This window comes from Spea bombifrons, chromosome 5, assembly GCF_027358695.1.
Source record: "Spea bombifrons isolate aSpeBom1 chromosome 5, aSpeBom1.2.pri, whole genome shotgun sequence".
Lineage (NCBI taxonomy): Eukaryota > Metazoa > Chordata > Amphibia > Anura > Pelobatidae > Spea > Spea bombifrons.
The window spans coordinates 18,923,106-18,945,582 of record NC_071091.1 but is presented as its reverse complement, the minus strand read 5'-3'; the positions used below and the strand labels follow the sequence as shown (position 1 = coordinate 18,945,582).

Below are 22,477 nucleotides of genomic sequence, written 5' to 3'. Positions count from 1 at the left end.
TAGACTGCATAATTTGTAGGTCTTTGCGGGCAATAACAGCTCCATTCAGTATTCTTTAGAAACGAAATCAATGTGTCCATAATTATGTGACTATAATAACAACGGCCTTTGTAAAAGGAAAGTGTATATAATTACATTAAACTGGATTAATAACACTTGAACTCCTAATTCTTCACTGATAATGCTTGTCTTTTCTTTGGACGTATTGTTTTAGATAAGAGGCATCTGGGGTCTTCAATTATATGCAACTGAGTTTTTTTTTTTTTTTCCTTTTCCTCTCTCAGAATGTTTCTTTCTTTTTTTTCCCCCTTTTCTCCAGCTGGTATAATTTATTCGCACTACCTCCCAGACCAAGATAACCTGCTCAGTCAGCTGGAGCCCCCTGTGGACAGCTGTCTCTCTTTTAGCTGATGGAAAACTGCCACTAGCCAGTGAATGGGGAGTGCGAGGTACAGCATCTTCAATACATGCAGAAGCAGCACAAGCAGGAGCCCTGGGCTCTATTGTTCCTGGGTGTCAAATGGTTTTTCCTTCTCGACTGGCATGCACAATAGCTGGAAAGAGGCTTCTCTTGCCTGTTACCTAAAAAGAAAAACAGGGGAGAAAAGCACAATTTGAAGTGGGCTCTTCATTGTGTTCTCACGGTGTTAAACATATATCTGCCTTTCGCAAGGCATGGGGCTGGCAGAGAGACACACAGGATTTTCTGTTGTTCCTGTTCGGTGTATTGGAGTGATTGTGGTTGTTCTTGCTGGGATCTGGAGAGCTGATTCGCAGGGTGAACCAGAAAGCCAAACCATATACATATGGAAGACTGGTAAGTCAATCGAGAAGCTTATATATTACCATATATATTTTTTAATATTAATGAATAGTAGTTAATCTGCTCATAAAAAATATTTTTTTTTAGATAGCAGGTCTTTAATAGATGCTTACTATTTTAATAGCATGTCCTGTGTGTGTGTGTCTTAAATAGACTAAAACATAATCAAATAATAGATCGACCAATCTATCTATCTATCTATCTATCTATCTATCTATCTATCTAATCTATCTAATCTATCTATCTATCTATCTATCTATCTATCTATCTATCTATCTATCTATCTTTCTATCTATCTATCTATCTATCTATCTATCTATCTATCTATCTATCTATCTATCTATCTATCTATCTATCTATCTATCTATCTATCTATCACACAGCACAATGTGTTGCCCCTGTACATTTGGCTGTAAAGGTGCATTGTCTAAGGGATGCCAGGTTATGTAACCCAAGGGTCACGGGCAAGTATCATTACTGCTGTAGCAAGGAGTGGGCAGTTTTTTTAGGCATAGTCCTGTAACTTTACAGATGACCTGATTTACAAAAGAAAATGGGACGTGCATGCATCAGCAGTGACATATATTGGGAAAATGAGAATGTTCACAGGCACAGGTATTGGCGAAATCTCATAGAGCTAATGTTTTATTTATTATGGAAAGAAATTTCTACTTTTAAAGCATTAAGGGTTAAATGTGACTACCAATGGCATTTTTCAAGCGCTCCATACCAGTACCAATTGATTTCCGTTCATTCAGAAACCAGTATTCCAGTTCTGGAGAAATCCAAATCTAATTGTTGATTTCATTTGTAAAACCTCAAATAAGAAAACAGAATCTTTCTGGATGCCAACTTCCTCTGGCTGTATGCCATGAAGACAGATCAATGTACAATTACACTGATATCCTGAATTTTTTAAGAGCCTGCCGCATTTATCCGGAAGCTCAGCGGAGAGATTAAAGGCAAATTCATTTAAACCAAAGAAGGCATTCTGTCCAAATAATGCCAAGCTAAATGGATTTGGTTTGAGAGAGGCATATTACGATGCTTTGTGCAGTCTGGCTGTGAAGATTTTCAGATGATGGTCATAGAAAGTTGACTTCTCTGCGTTCTACTGGAAATCCCATTTTTTTTTTTAGTAATCTTTCTAGAACAATATATAGAAAACTGTTACTTCCTGATTTGTCTGCCACTAAATATTAACATTGTTCACAACTATAAAAAGTTAATTATTATTACAAATTACAAACAATACATTTGTTCCCTGGGTAAGTTAAATTTGACCTACCATCCAAACAACTGAAAGTGAACCAGTGGTCATCAGATACTAGGCTAAATGAATCTGCTTCTTGTGTTATAAAATACGCCAAGAATGAATCGTTTCTGTAGTTGTTGTTGTGATTAATAGTATGTTCAAACCCAAATAGATACAGAATATACATGTGTGTCTATAAATTACACATAACCCTGACAGCTGAGATTCTGGAAACTGGGTTAGTTTTCCATCTCACTGATAGCTTAGCTTATCACAGTAATGGAAGGAACTGTTTCTTTCATTTGTCTTCACAAAGATGCCTGGAGGAGACAGACTTGTTTTATATGTGATGTGATTCCGATTATGAAGTGCATATGAGAATTAAATAATAGCTAGAATATATACCCGATATGTTTACAAAGGCACATGTCTATAAAAGATTCAGGGCTTGTGCCACAGACCATGACTGTTTATGAGATTTATTTGATTTTTATACAACATGGCTGTGTCTGGCGGTGCTTGGCTCCATTATTCTTCACTTTCTCCAGTATTCTCTCTTAATCAAATCAGTCCACTTTACACCCATAAGATGACTTGCTTAACCATAGTTACCGCTATTACCTCATCCAAATCTGGTTGACCTCAGCAAGCATGATTATATTGATTGACTTGGTTCTTTCTAATGGTATGTTTCAGGCCTGGAATGGCCATCTGGCACACCAGGTAAATGTCTAGTGGGCCAGTGGCCGTTAGAACCTGATACTCACCAATAGTGCCGCTCCAGAGACTGATCAGGAAGTGCAGTGGAGGGCCACCGGCTGGATACGTGTGGCTGCATTCTGCGAAAGTATAAAAATGTTATGTGAATCTGCACATACCCTATTCGACTACCACTGGCCTTAGAAAGGAAGAGCCGCTAGTCCTGCCCTGGCAAGGATTTTGTGTTGTATAGAGTGAATTTCAACAAATATCTGCATATTAGCATCAGGAGTTTTATGTATATTATCTCTTTAATCGTTTAAAAGCACACCTGTCTGAAAGAGCCCCTAGCCACTTTCGGGCCCTGATGCCCCATATGTACTATGGATAATGTATATCAGAAGATCATTGGCGACAGAACAGCAGGAATATTTGTTGACAGGCTGTACCAAGATGAGTTCCAAAAGTGAGTTTGCAGGTGCTTGATAAATGTATTCAATTATTTATTTGGTTTGATGATTGAGTATTTATAAAAGTATTGATTATTAGCTACATACATATTTACACAATATTTGTACCATATACAGCTAACAGAAACCCATGTCATGTTCTGGACAGACACATCATTAGTACTTTAGTGAATAACATCTTTTACGCCATATTTTCTCATTGTCCTTTATTTGAATGTGTCTAAGGTGCAAGCTGAAAACCCAATTATACTTGCTTTGTTTTCTCACAAGATACCGGGCAGCCGATCTATAACCATCTGTCACTGTTTAATCAATTTAGAAGGTCTTGTGACCACCAGATATCTAAGTGTGTTACTATGGGTTATGCTCTCTGCACTTTAACTCAAGGGTCATCAAGCTTTTTCAAATAAAATACTTAACAGTTATGTTGAAGACAGCTGTGTGTAGGTAAAAAATGCTTGTTTGAATCCATTATCAGTTCTAGGTAATATTGTTAAGCAAAAAAGGCATGACTGAGGGGATTGTGATGGACTGGAATGGGGGGCAAGATGCAGTAGTAGGCTGTCCTAAGATGGAACCTGCAAATACGGGAAACGGCCATGACAACAATCATGGATTTGAACAAATCAAACAGGATATACTAGAGATGGAATATTAATTTATTCTGGCATAAAGTTCAAGAACAATTTATAAACAATACAAAGTAAATTAGTTCTAAGGAAATCAAGTGGGTAACCTAGATTGTTTTGCAGAAATTCTAAGTTAATCTAACGACTTTATTATACATTTTATATTAGTTTAAATACCAAATTTTATGTTTGTTTTTAAAAGTCCCATGGTTCTTGTTCTAGAATGAATGTGGGGTGGAATACGGTACCATTTATTGTTGCTCTACGCGTGCAATGAACTGAGCAGAATAACAAAAGGCTATTTTAGGCACAACAAATTGCGACTTCAGTGCACCAAGAAAAGCCCTTCTACTGTTTTGCCAACATAACAAATGGTTGTTATCCTGAGAATAAATATTTTATTGTTTGTTATTAGGGACAAGCTGTCACTTATTGGCATGTGCAGCTTCTTATTCTCACGGAGTATTTTCTTTAGACTGAGCAGAAAAAATCTGTATGTTAAATTATAGAATTAAGGGTGTTTTTCCACTTAGACAAAACATCAATTGCAATGTCATTATGTGAAGCAAATAAATCTTTGCAGATTTGTTGTCTTATTCCTCCTTATTAAGGTTTAATCACATAAAAAAAACCATTTTAGAAGCATTTTTAAGTTTCCATGGCAACAGCCTATAAGTGCCTGCTTTTGTGTCACATGAGGATTAAGTCTCACCAGCAGAAATTATGAATGGAGAACATTTTTACATAATTAATTGGTTTTGGAAATGGTTTGGGCATTTAATAGTGCTAGTAATGATGTTTCTATTACAAGAATATGTCATTGTAAAATAAAAGATATAGTGCACAATATTTGTGTTGCAGCAGTTTGTTTCCAACAGGGTTGGATGGGCCAAAGGGGCAGCTGTCATGGGAGCAGGCTTATTTTAGGGGTCTACGGCATCTACTACTTAAACAGTGACAGTCCTGATGAGGTCTGTGGAGTCACTGGCATAGACATCTCCTAACTTCCTCCCTTCAGCTCTCTACATCACCCTCATTACAATCAAGTCACCCATATCCATATTACTGTCTCATCCTGCCTGAACCAAATAGGTTGTACGCTCGTGTAAGAACATGTCCCTCCCTTCTGTCTATACCAAAATGTCTAAATGTGCGGTGATGTTAGATAATTTTAAATTATATGAATTAATTATTATTATGTAATGTCAAGCCCTAGATCAGTAGAAGCGATCTAGATATTCTCTCAGTGGTATTGAATGTTCAGCTGACGGAGCACTAGGGTGACTAGCCCAGACCAAATCTCTGTCTGCAATCAGACAACTTTGCTTTCTTAAAACAAGCAGCCTGTAAACATTAAAAATATACTATTGCTTTTCCAACTGGAAAATAACTTTTGCTTTCATACAGAAAACAAAAGTTATTTTTAAATCAAGTATATTGCTTTTAGGTTGGTTGACACAATATATATATATATATATATATATATATATATAAATATCTAAACAAGTTTATATGATAAATTAGGAAACACTATTCATGTATTCAATTTTAGATAAAATTTAGGCAGGTAGAAAGTCCAAAATAACAATTTGCGATGAAATCGATTCCCTTTTGTATAAGCAATATCTCCTGGCTATGTACATGCATGATTGTGACAGTGTATTTTATGACTTGTTTATACAATTGAAATGCTGAGCAAAACATTCAAAGGTGCCACATTTTCTAGTTTTTTGACTTTGTACAGATGTGAACAAGTAATAATTTGGGAATGGGTTGCATGATGCATATATATTACATAAAGCTCATTAGTTATTTGGTACTTAGAGGAATGATCACTAAATTATCTTTTTAAGTGATTTATTTTTTTGATTTTTTTCATAACTCATATTCATTCAGGTTATTATTGAAGTTTGAAGAGAGAATGTGGAATTTAGATCAACAGACTAAATAGTTAATAATGCATTTCCAGTAATAAATTATTTAGGAATACTGTACAAGGTAGAGTTGTACTGTGGATTTTTGCCTAAAGACCATTCAATAAACAACATAAGCTGCAGCAGGTGCAACAGTGACCTGTCCCCAATTCTCTCTTTTGCCTGTTCAGTACTTCCTATACCTTTCTTCATGGTTGTCTAGTGTTAAGCGAAGAGCTATTTTTGTCTTTTTTAATGGTAACTTAAAGGATATTCATGATTACGTTCATTATGTAGTTTGGTGTCTGATATCACCTGCTGATGCAATCAAGATAACTGAATATGAATTGATGTCTAAATGTAACTATAGGGCTTAGGATACACATTTGTAACAGAACTTGGAGCCTAAAATGTTTTAAGATCCCACTCATGATGATCTAGCAGCAGAACACAATAAGATCTAGAAGATCGCTCATCATTTCTCCCTCAAACTGATAACTTAGACCGTGGCACACTGTGCTGGTATGTTTAGAGCCCCGTGCTTTCTCTCCTGCAATTGATTTGCTGCTTCAAGTGGCCAATCAGTGACCAGAATTATCAAACCATAGATAAAGGGGACAGCTTCTGGTTTGTTTTTGTTTAGTTTTTTTTAAGAATGTTTACTAAAGTACTTCCAGTGTAATTTAATATGCTTTCTTCTGGTGGGGCTGTCAGGGAGGGTAGGAAGTGTGGCCAAAGCTAAGATGGATAAAATACCAAAGAAAAATTGTACTGTAGGTAGAAAATGTAATGCAGTTTCCAAGTTCTTGGCAGGCAGTAATTGATAGAAATGGCCAGGGTAAAATCAGTAGTACACATTCAAACAGATGTTGGCGGTGTCTCTCCCACATGGGCACATTTGCCCATATCTGGTGGGAGTGCCCGCAACTACTAAACTTGAGATATAACCTCTTGCAACTACTTGGCTCACTTCTCCACTTTCAGGACCAACTAGACCCACAGATGTTTCTTTTCCATTTGGGACTTGAGAAATACCATTTAAATCATAGAATTTTAATTATCCATGTACTTATGGCCGCAAAAATATGCATTGCTAGAAACTGGAGACAGGCAGGCCTATTTGACTGGGGATCAGTTATTAATCAAACTAATCATCAGTACTTAATGGAAAGAGGATACTATATTAAAATCAACAAGCTTTCTAAATTCGATAATATCTGGCTACCCTGGAAACACTTTCGAGACACTGATCCAGAAAATATTTGAAATTCTCTACCTGAGGTTTAATTTCTTTACTTCCCTTGCTTTTTTTTTTTTTTCCTTTTTTTTTTCCCCTGGGCGGACGTTATACTATACTGCACTATGATCTACTTTATGATTAATAGCTAGCTCCTAGATGCTTCTCATTGTCTCCCATGTATGACTGCCTGTTGGATGAATGTTATGGGTGGTGTTGTGATTGGCAACTACTTGCCACAGTTACAGCTTATATTAGATAATATGCTGTAATTTATTCTCTGCTTTTTTTTTTCTTTTATTCGGTTCGGGTAGCAGTCTACTGTTTTCTGTTTATAAAATTCTTAAATAATCATATATCTTACGGTAGAACGGAACATAATAATGAATGGATGCATTGTTCGTTTTGAATAAGTGTTTAATTGCTTATAATTCCATTCAAGAATGTATTTCTTTTTCCTTTTTTCTTTTTTTTTTGACATTGTAATACCCTACCGATGTATTCTAAATCTGAGAACATAAAGTATAAAATATTTAAATAAAATAAAAAAAAAAAAAAAATAAAAAAAAAAAAAAAAGAAATGGCCAGGGTACATATTTTCTGAATCAATTTATTAAGTGTTTATCTCAGATTACAACACAAGCAGTTTCCAGTTCTAATAAGGCTTAATATAGCCAGTAACTCATTGTCATCTTGAATAAAGTCTGAGGGTTCTCTCTGTCCAGCTAAGTTTACATTGATTCACTAATGGATGTTTCATATGTTTTTTTTTCCTCTATAAAAGTCATAGATAAAATGTATTTCTATCCAAAAGAATGCTGTACAGTTAGGTAATTGAAAATATTTATTGTTTAGTGCTGTTCTTTGTACAGAAGAAAATGAAGATAAATGAAAGCGATCTTTGACATTAGCTACTTGGTAATTAGGAAATAATGACAGAGACCGCAGCGAATAATTAAATATAGTGCAACACAAATTCTTTATGACACCAAATGCTTAGAATATGGTATAGATTTTGCAATGACTATGTCAGGTCGAATTTTAATGCCAGGGCTTTGTTGACCTATGGGTTTTGATGACAACATTGGCCAGTATAGTTGAATACTGTCTAGCATTAGAGGCTGCTGTATGTGCTATAGTAACATTTAAGTTATGTGCAAGTATGTTAGCCAGGCACCCTAGCTCTTTAATCAGCCACTGGTAGCGGCGCGTAGGTATGGTCGTGCCAGGTGCAAATCTGCCTCCTCTTCGGCTCCCTGCAGGTGCTGAAAAAATATGTGACAAAATTGTTGATCAATAAGGGAAAAGATTAAGGGGACCCAATCTCTAATGTACGTAATGAACACATCATCAAAGTTTTAAAACCATACATAGTAATATAACATACTTAACAATACCTATTTCACAATTCTTATACCCTCTCAATGGCTGGCTTAGACCAATGAGGAGCCTAAGCATTTATTTATATTGTAGATCGCCCTTTGGTTTTTCCAATATCAATACTTTAAATAGACATCAGTACAATCCAGACGACCTGTCTACTTAATCATATATTTCCTTTATTGAGGCCTCACCCCTGCTAGCTGTTTAATCTTAATTCTTCTTAAACTCATTTGAATTCATGTAAAACCCTGGCTACATCATCCTACACTATTTACATTTCACAGCACATTTCTAGCACAGAGACAACCATGAGAAACATCTCTGATGACATAACTGGCAACAGAAGCAAAAGACATCATTTGATTTTGTAATTATAAGATAGATGCCATAAACAGAAGAGCTGACAATAACCTTGACTTTTCCATTACGTAGATAATAATATTATATATTGATGTCTGAGCTCCTCAGTACGACCCATTCTACTGCCAATGTTTGTCTATGGAGATGGCTGTCTATGTGCTTGATTTTATACACCTGATAGTAATGGGTGTGGCTGAATATTTATAATTGTGTCCATTAAAATAAGATGAAATGGGTCAGAAATACTGTGTTAGATGTTGTTAATGTTGTAAATAACTATTGTAGCAGGAAACAAGTGATTTTTATTGGAATATTTTCATTGGCGTACATAGGCTCTTTATCACTCCCATCACTCCCAAGTTCCAGTGGCAAATTGTGATCGCTAACCCACGTTTAAGTTTAAAAGACTAATACATAATTAGAAAACTAGATATGTGCTTGTTTTCATTGAAAACAGCTAAGTGACCCCAAACGTTTGAATGGTAATTTAACGTGCTGGGACACTGACACATTTATATATATATATATATATATATATTTATATATATATATATATATATATATATATATATATATATATATATATATATATGTTTTCTTCTAGGAAATTCTAATTTCTAATTAAATTCTACATAACTGCCTCCTTACAGGTCCATGCCTGTCTCACTCTATAGCTGAAGTGAAAGAGATGTCATAAAATTACCATTAATACAGTATGTAGAGCTTTACAAATAAATTGTCTTATGCTCTTTCTTTAGTAAAACATTGTATATAATAACATATATACTATACATAGTAATAACACTACTATTTGGTTTAATTTTCAGTCTGTCGTCAAAATAATCAATAAAATATTTTATCTTCATTGTGTATTTTTAGTATACATATGTAGAAAAAGTAGGACAAAAAAAGCCTGTATTTATAGATAATTGCTGTCTATGCACTTGATAATCATGAAGTGGTTCACTATTATTCTGTACACTGTCTCTAATGAAATATGACCTTTTACCACATCCCCCATCTCAGTTCCCTTGTGTATCTTTCTTGACCTGTAATAGCGTGATCCCTTGTTATCGATGGAATTTGCTGCTTCAAGATGCTTTTCTCATTTTAGTTTATTTATAGTTATCATAACATCTGACTTCTCCTGATATATACAATTATATTTAATAGTGAGGAACATAGCAATCACTATATATATATATATATATATATATATATATATATACCGTATTTGCCCGAATATAGGCCGCACTTTCCCCCCCCACTTTAAGTCTTTATGGGTGCGGCCTATATTTGGGGTTTAGCGCAGGAATGCGCAATCTGTATCGCCCGACGCCCGGGACATGCAGGGACATGCAGGGGACCTGCATCGTACTCTCCGATACGCTCAGACAGCCTCCCCTGCCGGCACTTTCCACGGGGGAGTGCCAGCACAAGAGATTGTCTAAGCGCATCGCGCAGATGTTTGCCGGCACGTCTGCTCGGTGCGCTTTAACAATCTCCCTTGCCGGGAATTCCCACGGGGGAGTCCCGGCAAGGGAGATTGTTAAAGCACATTGTGCAGACTTGCCAGCAGCGGAGGTTGTTTACACTCACCGGTGAACGTCTGCGCGGTAAGCTTTAAGTGCCGGCACCGGAAGTTGTATACCGTTCTGCATAGAATAGATGTCCCCCGCCGGCCCTGCAAGACACCGGGGACTCCGGGAGTCTGCACTGGTAAGTCTGGGGGAAGAGGGCACACCTCGGGGGCGGGACACAGAGTGGCAGCATATCTCGAGGGCGGGACACAGAGTGGCAGCATATCTCAGGGGGACACAGAGTGGCAGCATATCTCGTGGGCGACACAGAGTGGCAGCATGTCTCGTTGGGACACACAGAGTGGCAGCATGTCTCGGGGGGGCAGAGTGGCAGCATATCCATTACACTTTAAGTTACAATTTTTCTTTAACAAAGCACCTAACTAAAGGTGTGGCCTATAATCGAGCCAATACGGTATTTAGAAATCAATAATAACTATCTGCCCGGGTGCAGCGCCTAAGGTGACCACATGTCCCAGATTGCCCAGGACAGCCCGCAATGGGACTTTAAGTCCAGGGTCCCAGGCAAGTTCAATCTGGGACAATGCATTGTGTACTACATCTACAAAGAGTATGGGGGCACCTGACCATTACACCAACATGGACTTTTATGACATCACATTCTACATACATAGACATTAATGTTTAGCTGCCCCCCCCCCCCCCTTTGTAGCTATTACAGCTTCCACTCTTCTTGAAAGGCTTTCAACAAGATTTTGGAGTGTTTCTATGGGAGTTTTTGCCCGTTCATCCAGTACAGCAGCTCCTAAAATTCATGGTGACTATTCTGTAAAATATTGTTTGATACTATGTGTATCAGATATATATTTATTTCCCCGCTAGTCATATGCTTTTGATTTCTTCAACAACGATACACTTGACATTGCAGAAACCTGAGCAATGAAAATTAAATTCTTGCCATCGTGAAATATTGTGGTATTTGTATCAGATCAACCTTCAGATGAATGGCGAAGCACTTACATTGTATGCATATTTCTCTGCCTTATGAAATTACAGCCTGTGGGCTATGAATTTATAGTCCTCCTCCTAGTACTTGCAACTGAAAATATAGTTTTTCTTATTTCAAGTTTTGTGGAGCTACAAAGCGGCAGCATTCTCAGAAGTCTCCCTTTGAAAATTGTTTGATCTGCATTTCCAGACTTAGAGGCCATTTGCAACGATATCTGTCTAAACACTTATTATGGAAAGACATCTCAGCAGGGTATTTATGTGTATTTTTGTGCCAATCCATTTTATTTGACCTTAATTGCCCAATTCTACTTTTATTGTCCCACATTAATTCCTGGTATTTGATAGACCTACTTGATATAGTCCATCAGTAGACTGTGCCGTCTTTATATAAAAATGGCACAGTCTACTGATGGACTATATCAAGTAGGTCTATCAAATAACAAGAATTAATGTTAAATACCTTAATAAGATAAAAAAAGGTTCAATTAAAAGTATTCCTTAACAAAACAATTTTATAATCACAAACTGCAGTAACTCCGTTGATGGACCCAATTTCAATTCTCTGACACGTAATAAAAAGAGAGGAAGTGGTGGGATGCTATAGGTAGGTTCATTATTCCACTGGTCTTTTCCTCTACACCATTTGTTTTGACTCCTCTTAATGTATGTTCACATTATCTGCCACTTATTAACTTGCTATTAACCTCCTAGTACTATACAAATTAAAGTTTTTTGTATTGTAAACCATACTGTTTCTAATGAAAACAATTATTATTTTGCCCATAATAGCTAAAGTATAAACCAAATCCCATTAAACAGAACAGGTTTCCACATATGTGGCAGATGTTTAGTTCCATAGTGATACTTAGATGGGGATATGGGTGGAATCTGTGTCCCATTCCACTTACATCTTCTCAGGAGTCCCCTTACACCAATGAGGTCTTAATAAGTATCTGCTAAATTTTCGTATTGCAATACCACCTATATTGTAGTGTAACTGTTCTACAAATTATAAATCCAGTGTGTAGCTTGACTCATAAAGGGGAAACTTCGGCAGGTATACTGCCTAAAGCTCTCCCTTTGCGAAAGAGTAGACCTACCTACATGTACATGGAGGGTTCCTAGGTGTGACTATAAGAACAAAATGCTCTACTGACTAATACATTGAAAAAAGACAGTTTTATCAAATAAAAACTAATTTGCATCTCTTTTTTATGATTTACATTATGTCCTTTCTCCTGTATTATGCCTGACTCATTACAAGGTGCCTAATGTTTGCCATTGCAAAGCAATCATTGGTCTATTTAAAGGGTTGCATAAATAAGTCATGTGAGTCAGATAGCTAGTTAGAGATGAGTTGGTACAAATTGGCTGAAAATGAAATATATTATTAATGTTTCATTGGTTTGAAATTATACATTTGCATAACATTATTTGCATTATCTTCTGTCCCTTGAAAATAAACCCATTAAGTTACTGATCGGAAGTACTTTGCAAGTACTGTACCAAAGGCAGTCCACATCGTGATTCCATAAAGCAGTGAAACCAACAAAACCATTAACCGGTATGAAGAAGAGGAGAACTGATTAATTGTTTGGGTGTTACTGAAATCTGTTTAATATCACATAATTTAATAAAAGATTGATAAAATATACTTCCCACTTTACTGTAATGCAATAGATTGAGACTTTTTGTTTTAAGTGTAAGCATGAATTGTTGTAGCAATATGCGAATGACATTACACATTGGAAACCATACAAAATGACATTTATATGTGGTATGAACTAGGTAGTGCACTTTTAAACTCACTTTTGCATTGTTTAATCAGCAAATAAAAGAATTATTATACTTGTAACCAGGAACACCATGCTTAATACAACACTTTTGAGGAGGATACAATTGAAGCAGTTCTTTGTAATATATTAATAACATGGGACACTTGCATTTTGACTGCATAACATCTTTTAAAATCATTTTTCCTTGGGGCTTTGAGTTAAATTGTTACACTGCACAATATGGTTGACAAGTAACACAAAATAAGGCATCTCGAGATAACAGTATTGTAGAATAATGACCGAGCCATCTGTCCTGTCAGTAAAACTTAACATCATTGTGTGGCTTCAACTGCGTATCTATCTTCACGTGTTTTCCGTTGTTCATGTGGCGTTAGTATAATAACATGCCCCAAACATCCTTCAGGAAATAACGCTATTGTTTCTGTTCTTGTATCTCTTGTGATCAAGCTATTATTTTTTGTCTTTATTTTGGTTGTTGTCATTGAAGTTTGGACTTAAGAGTTTAATCATTAGCAGCAGTCAGGATCTATAGCAGATGGTCTGAGCCTCTTTAATCAGGAACCAGAAGCACAGGGCCCCTTTTAGTCCAATGTATATTGAGTGACATCTGGGCAGATAGTTGTCCCTCTCGGAGAATAAGTTACATTACACCTTCTTAATTTCTCTCCTCAACCATAAATGTCACATGAATTTATTTCTGCTGCTACCATAGCCCTATGAATCACACGCTAAGAGCATCATGAAGTTATTCTTGTTTTAATGGAAATAGCATGGAGACACACGTGCTAATGGAAATAAGTGTCACTGTTTGTGAAGTATAAACATCTTAATGTAGACGATGGCAGAACACCGCATTGCCTATTGTATGGAGTCTTGAAGCAGTTAAGAGGAGCATCAGGAGCCAACTGCGTTCATAGATTAATCCATCAGCTTCCGTAGCCATGCATCATCCGCTAAAAAATAATGTAAATCTCATTAGGGGGTTTCTTATTTCAAGACAAGGGAAGACAGCAGTTACAAATGGAAGCCTTAATGCTTTGTGTTAAACTATATCATGGTTCAAACCTCTGTCACGCACGGCAGTATGTAAATGGAGACTCGAGAAATTATTCAGTGCTTTAACATGAAATCTGCAAATGGAATCCAATTCGTGTCACTTAACCACTGTAACTCTAAAATATATACCGGTATATTGTTTGTCTGAGCATATTTGCATGTGGCTATTAGTCTATAGGCATACACAAATATTTCTTTTATTTTGTGTGCGTGTGTGAGTGCATATGAAATATGCATACTTGCAACCTATGCCTACCATTTATTATTTTGATTTTATGTGAGGAAGATAATGTTATCGTAAAGCCCTGTCATATAAAGATATGTTGCAATACCTTAGCAGGAAAAACGACTTGGTTATAAAATGTTGTCATCTGCTGTAAACATAACCATTCTCCGCCTTCTTGTAAGCAAAATCACTTTTATAATAAATATGCATCAATTTTAACATCCTATTTTACACACACACACACACACACACAGCATGCTGTTCCTCCCAGACATATTGTGAGGAAAGCACAATGAATGTAATTACTAGAGCTGATTGTTCATGTGCAGATTAACTCCCAGGGGCCAAATTTCATCTGTGAGGTCTGGTAGCAGTTTCTGTTACTGAATTTAATATTGCCTTAAGGAGAAACCGTACTCCAGAGCTTCCGACATAGTGGCTGCTTTGCCACAATGCCCCCAACCCCCCAAAAATGAATTCCAGTTATCCTTATTAGTCATTTATGATGAAGGATATGGCATATAATATTTTAATATATATATATATATATATATATATATATATATATATATATATATTGTAAACGATATTAATAAATAAATGGATTTGAGTAGATTTGATATGTTACTTTGGAGTGGTGGAATCTGAGGTTATTTGGTCACTAATCTCTTTTTGAATGCTATTAACAAATCAGTATTTAAGGTTTAGAGTTCAAAGTGGCAGCTATTTCATTAGCAGGCACTGAAAAGGTTAAATATAGGTAGCTCAAGAACTGGATGTTGGTACCTGTGTTTAGACAAGAGGATAATTTCCAAGGGTTATTATTGTTATCTTTTATCCTTATAATGCTAACATATACAGCGGCACGGTACAGTTCCTTATACATTTACCAACCCCCAGCATTGTATTTGGGAGACATAATGCCTTTCTATCTGAACTGCATTAACAGCAATGACTATGCACAACGGAAGCATAATGGTTACAGCATTTTAAATACATTAAAATATTCAGTCCAAAGCACCACAATGTATTTATCTGACAAACCTGGTTCATAGCGTTATGCAAGTACTGGGAAAAAATGTGAATGCTTCAAAAATAATTCTGTCTTTGTTTTTTCTACGTTGGCAACCACATTGTGCTCTTCTTCCTCTTAATACCAAATGCATAAAATTGTAGCCTGGAATGCATCTCCTTATTAATTCATGCGCTTAATTTCCTTCAACCTCATGGGGATGGAAATAAAACTTAATTGCATGAATGTTGTTAGCGGGTAAATAGGTGTCATGTAATGTTATTATGCTAAACAATGGATTCTAAATAAATTAAGTTTGCCTTTTCAGCATAATTTTGTAAATTACCTACGCTTAAACAATTTCAGTGTTTTGTTCACTATAGTCATACAATCTAACACTTTATTATATATATTATTTTATATAACAAATAAGGGTCCTTAATTGGGAGGTTAGAAGTCAGAACAGAAAATGAATCCAATTCCCTCTTGAGGTGTATGAGGTACAGTTGGTACATGCGTATCTGCCATAAATACTTAATTTGTACATGTACTGGAGCAAGCAAATTTATGTAAAAATTAGGAGCCAACAGCAACATTTTAGGGGCCCATTGTTGCCTGACTTTTGGGATTTGTCCAACTCAGTATTTAGTACAGTTTCCATTTGTTGTCAACCATTGTTAAGTCATCTGCATACCAACTTTGCTTTGTTTCCTTGGAGATGTTTTGTTGACATGGCTGTTGTCACCAGAATATAAAAGTGGGCTTTTTCTATTGAATAATTCTGTCCAAAGGCACCTATAAGGGTAAACAATTGAGTTTATTCACAAAGCTGCAAGCTCCACGTGAGTGTGAGGAAAAATCTTGTCGCGTTAACTGTTTGTTTTAAAGGTCCAGCCCAGGTAAGCTTCTTCTGTAGTAAATAGTTAAAGGTATAGTTCAACTTAAATTTTATTTCAACTAGTGTTACAAACTAATAACTATAATACGTGCCTCTCATTTTTCAATAAACTGTTCCTCAGTTCTAGAATTCTTCACCTTTGTACTGTAATCTTTTCTCCTGAGAACACTCACTTCTGTCATTAAAATCCCTCTACTCCCATAAACCCCCCATTTTATAGACAGTGTCATTGCAGTAATTGTAGCAAGGTTGTATGAGGTCTCAATACAGCGATGAAACAAACAGGGGAAGCTAGGGTTGAAAGACAAGGGTCTGTTGCTAAGCAGCACAAGTGTCTTGGTAGGACCTCCAATGATGGTTTTATGTAATTTCTTACATAATTTCTGAGCAGTTGAGGAGGGAATCTTAAAAACATAAATATTAATAAAAAGTCTTTTACATAAAGCAGCACATATCTGTTAAGATTCAGCTTAACAGTACCTGTACCTGTACCTGTGATGGTTTAGCACACAGCACCTCAAACATTTTAGACCTGGAGACCACCTTAGGAATGTGTTTGATCTTTACATTATATGAAAAAAAATGCCACAAAATATAATAAACTTATCGATTGCTCAAAATATACATATGGATTGCCTAAAATACTACTAAATGAACTACTCCCTTTAATTACCATGTTTTGCCCTGTGCTCATTAACTCATTAACCCATTTTCTTTAATGATAAATGCACACCAAGCTTTTGGCAGCTGCCAAGGAATAGCTCTTGAGAGAACAGTGCACTCCATGTCTTCATGTCAACAACTAGCCATTAGAATGAAATACAATTAGACAAATAAATGCAAAATATAATACAATAAATAAGCACATTATGGAAAATATATAATTAATCCCTAAACTAGACCTTTTTTTAGGACAGTTTCATAAAATGTCGTTATATCCTTGTTAAAATAATGTTTGTTCATTTCAAGCAGCTCTCATTAAATAAAAAGCTGGAGACCTCTGGTTTACATATCCTACACAGTTTATTAATACCAATAGTGTGATTTTTATTTAATAAAATGTTGAACATTTAAGTATATTTCTATGTTTAGCAGAACGCCTATGGAAATATCAAAATTCTAACATATTTAAATTTATGAAAGATCAAAATATGCCTGTGGCATACTTAGTGGGTCATGAGACATAACTTTCATCTCAGTAATTATTCCTAGTTCTTTATTAAACATAGTTGGCAGCAAAACTACTTTGCACAAGCTTGTATAATTAAGTATATATGGATATGGTGTTCATTTGTCAAAAGTGTTCACAAAAAGCATGAGTGGAAGATATATAATCTAACTAGTAATGGCACTTCTTTTAATGAAAACTCTGATCGCCAGCACTTCCTACAAGTTTATTATGAGAGCCGTGGTTCCAGAATTACTATATGTTTTGTATGTTTTCTACAACATATTATGAAAGATTAACTAAAACATGAATCTAGGGCTTCCTATTCTGTTTAAAAGGAGAAATCACATGGGAAAAATGTTGACAAAACAGGGTGTTATCTCATTGTGTATAAATAAACTTCCTTTATCTGCAGACCTTGAAGCTCCTACTGTTGTGATATTGTGAGTGCATTTTCCTGCTCAAACATCACATTGAACTCATTCTTTATGTCAATGATAATGACTCCATTCCTCCATAGACTTTCACTATTCAGAGTATCCAGAGTGATTAAGACTGAACCATTCTATTATTTACTGTACAGTATGATAAGGAAATAGGGTGTTTGCGTAGTACATTGATAAGAGCGCCAATACATACAAATGGCTAATATGTAACTGCCCGAGAACATTATATTATGCAAAAGCTACAGCTGCTTTATAAACAGAAAGCAGCACAATATTCTTAAAGAGACTTATTTTTAATCTGACACTAGTAATAATAAAACTCACCTGGACACATAATAGTCCTAGCCACAAGCAGTAACTTCCCCATGTGCTTGAATCCAATCAGGTAAACAGTCTATGGGTTCAACCACCCAACTTCAGCCGTCCATTTAATGATATTGCCCACATACCAGTTTCTCTCCAAAGAGAGGATTAATTTATATGGAAAGAACTCACGGTTTCAGCAACGGCTCTATACGAGCTTTACCCAGACATTACATGTAATAAATGAAACAGGAATAATCCTTTGCATACATTTCGATAATTTAAAATTGTTCCCAGATGGCTTAAAATGATAACTGATTCCTTATAAAATAGCCTATCGGCCTTCACAATATTTATATATACATATTTTTATGTGTATGCAATGACAATTGTACTGTGCAGCATTTAGAACAAACTCTCTCTCACAAAATAATCATAGCATAATACTACTATAAGTATTTAAATAGCAAAAAATCATTAGTAGTAAAGGAATTTAATCCCAGTATGAAATAAAAATGTTGCCATATTTATTTCAGGATCAAAATGAATTATCCCAACACACAGATGTATGAGGCAGATGATTTTATAGAACCAAACATGCCAGAGGAGTTATTAAGGCAATGCTTTGCCAGCCCACTTTGCGATTCAATCCATCAAACACTAATGAACTTATATGTTTACTAGTACTGCTTCTATTTGAACACGAGGCTGGGAACCAGCAGACAAAGCGATTATACTGTCAGGTATGATGGTCATGCCCCATGTGTACTCATAAGGCACAGAGACTCCCTAGAGCTTCCAAAATTACCTTTGTTTGTTGGACACAATACATCTTTTTTTATAGAATACAAGATATTATGCCTGTCATTCAATTGTATGTTTGGGTGGCTACAAATTCATCTTCTACTGATGGGGAGGTCCATGTTAGTGGATAGGAAAGTGGATTTTAATAAAAAAGACCACATCTTGTATTAAACTGGATGCCACAAAACATCATACAAGAAGGATCTTCACAAGAACAGACCAAAAGGACAAACAAATCCCCTCCCATCAATGTAAACCAGATAGTGGGCCACTAGTAGTGTTAACAATCTAGCACAAATGATAATATAAGGTAAAGAAACATTTAGAAGCACCACCAAGAATGGGGGCCTACAGTCATGAATGTAGTAGTAGGTCTTAAGCTGAATTTCATAATTGATTGAAAGTCTGATTTGTTATGCTACTTATGTGCTGTGATTTTCTCCTAGAAGATGAAATTGTTGCTGATATTATACTTCACCATTTGAAATGTACGGTATATATATTATGTTGAAATATTTTGTATCAGTCCATCTATTGCTGTGCAGCAGCCCTCACTATCTACCATAATTCAAGAACCAAATGATACAAATGTACTAATAATATAATGTAATAGGTTATAGTGTCGATATATAAGAAGTTTCAGAACCCTCAACATTTCAATGGTTACTCAATTGATCAATGGTATGAGAAACAATTCTGACGCCTTAATAAGAGGTCATACTTAGAAGGCTCCCCTCATTTATCAAGATAAGGTCCACTGGACACTGGCAATAGGAAAAGCTCACAGGCCATTTATTTTAATAACTGTTTTATTGTGAGCGTTATTGTTAAATTCCAGCCTTTTAGATCAATATTTACTATTCTGATTAACCCTTTCAATGACAGAGAGGTAATTGGAGAGTGGGCCCATCTGGCACCCAAAGGGCTAAAGTAACACCTTTGCATGTACTTTATATAGTTCTGGATGCCAGTGATTTCTATGGCACTTCGGGGAAGCCTCAGTCAGATTCCCGTGGCTTTGGCATATCATGATCTACTATTTTAGAAGAAATATTGGTTTATTTATTTGTTAATTCATGATGAACAATGAATCAGTCTATGCATTAAGAGGAGTATCTGCCTAGCATTTGTTAACACAAGCATGGAAACTCCCTTCATCATCATTATTATTATTATTATTATTATTATTATTATGTTTTATATCTTTATAAGACATTAACATTTGTAGCCAGAGAACCATTGGTAGTATTGGCCTTAAACATTTTGCTTTATGCTTCCATTAAGTCTGGACTATAATAGTGTTAATCAAATGTAGATGTTTTCATTACTTTTGGATATTTCCAATATATCTTTCTTCCTAACAGTACTAGTAAAGTAATACTATCCCCACAATTATATGATGATTTATATGTTAATTACACGTGTAAGGTCATTTTCAACACAGAACAGAATAATTTGCTTACATTTTTTTATTAACATTTGCTAATCATAATATCACTTATTGCAGCACAGCCTTGACTAGACTCAAACTAATTAGATTTTATTGCCACTAGAAATATTAAGGTAATTTGCCCTTTAGATTAATTAGTTGGTTTTCCGTGTTTGTGGTTTTTCCTATAAATTAACATAATAAAATGCAGAGTACTGTGTTACCGTCTTAGAGAGTGAGCTTTATCAATGAAGAGTTATTTATATTTGTGATGGTAATCTAGCACATGGGTAATAAAGAAGCGTGGTTGACTCTATGCAATCAAGCTTGTTGAAGTCAGACTATAGTATTGGTTATATTCTTGTTATATTTTACACTCTGGAGAACGGAGAGATAGGGTATGTAAGGAGGGCATAACCAGGGCAGTGTTATACATATGGATATTCAAAGGGGGACAAAATATCTATATACCGAGCTGACATCGTAAAATCAAATTGGTGGCATTTCTAACATGTCATTTGCTCATATTTATTGTTGATGACATCATTTGACGGTTTGTTCCATCTATTAAAAAGGTTGGTTGGTTGGACATTTGTGTACATTATGTAAACATACCATTAATAATTAAAATATACATGTTCCACCGAGTCATTATAGAGGGTTGTAATTTAAAAGGCTCCACCATTCCAAGTACTCTATTGTAAAACAGCATGTCATCCGTCTTCTGGAACATAGTGTATTAATATGGAAGAACGTCATTCCCAGCCTAAAATCATCTGCATCTTGCTTAGTGATATATGCTCTTTTTGAAAATGGCGCAGTTAATGAATATGCAAAATCTCCCATCTGTTTCCTTTATGTCAATATTAATGATATGTAATCAGATGAAAAAGATGTGTAGGTATATGTAACTGTCTCCAAAGTAGGGTCCTGTGAAGATTTGATCATAAGAATTGAATTGAAAAGCTACTGCAGATTCTAATTCGATTCAAACAAAAAACTGAGATTGACAGGGCCTTACGGGAAACGAAAACAAAAAATTGTGTGTTCATAGGTCTTAATATATCTGTAAGCCATTACATTTCGGGTAACATATGCACTGTTTATGGTACATATACAATATATATACTTGTAATATATTTGCTGGCAAACATTATTGAAATGTTTATAGCAATCTTTAGGTTCTGGACACAGAAACACAGAATTTGTACAGGATGTTAACTATTTTTGTAACACAATTGTCCACAGATATATCAAAGGAACTGCAGCTTCTGGTCAGGACAAATGCTTTGATATAATTAACTAATTACATTTCAGTAAAGCCAGGCACGTTAAGATAAAGTAGGCAGCTCAAGGTCACATTGAATAAACTGCACAAAGCCATGGCAAGTGTTCATCGAGCCTTGACTTTCAGACTGTTTGGCCCTCACCTTGTCACTAGAGATAAAGGACACCAATTTGTTAAGCTTTTTTTTTTTCCAGATGTAGACACTTTAATCTTATACAGGATTAAGAAAAGTAAAATTATAAGAAAATATTATATATATATATATATATATATATACACACACTGGCATTTGTGCTTGTCATTAAAACGACGTGCAGTTCTTTCTCCCCTCTCCTCTTTTCTTCCCTTTCTTGTTTATCTCACTCCTTTATTCTTCCATTTCTTTATTATCTCTCAACCCTTAACTTTTTTCTCTCTTCTTATTATTTTTTTCACTTCCTCTGTCTTCCCTCCTTCTCTGTTTATTTTCCTTTAGTTCTCTCTCTCTCTCTCTCTCTCTCCATATATCTTTCTTTTTGTTTCTCTCATTCTGTCTTTCTCCCTCCATTTCGCCTCTATCTCTTCTCTTTACTCCCGTTCTCTGTCTTTAATGGCTTTTTTCATTCTCCCGCTCTTTTTATAACTCCCATTTTCCACTCTGTCACTCTTTCTTCCATCCTTTCTCCCTAATTTCCCTCTTTTTCACTGTCCTCCGCTGTTTCTTTGTTCTGTCTCTTCCCCTTTCTCCTAT

General features: G+C 35.6%; 1 protein-coding gene across 1 annotated transcript in view; it reads left to right on the top strand.

The window, feature by feature from the left end:
* The first annotated feature begins 319 nt into the window (after positions 1-319).
* The window catches only part of THSD7A (thrombospondin type 1 domain containing 7A), a 97,077-nt gene continuing 74,919 nt past the window's right edge, over positions 320-22,477 (top strand). Inside the window, exon 1 of the mRNA XM_053468186.1 lies at positions 320-817. Coding sequence (XP_053324161.1) covers positions 676-817 — 142 coding nt within the window. The 5' untranslated portion in view covers positions 320-675. The remainder of the gene's footprint in view (positions 818-22,477) is intronic.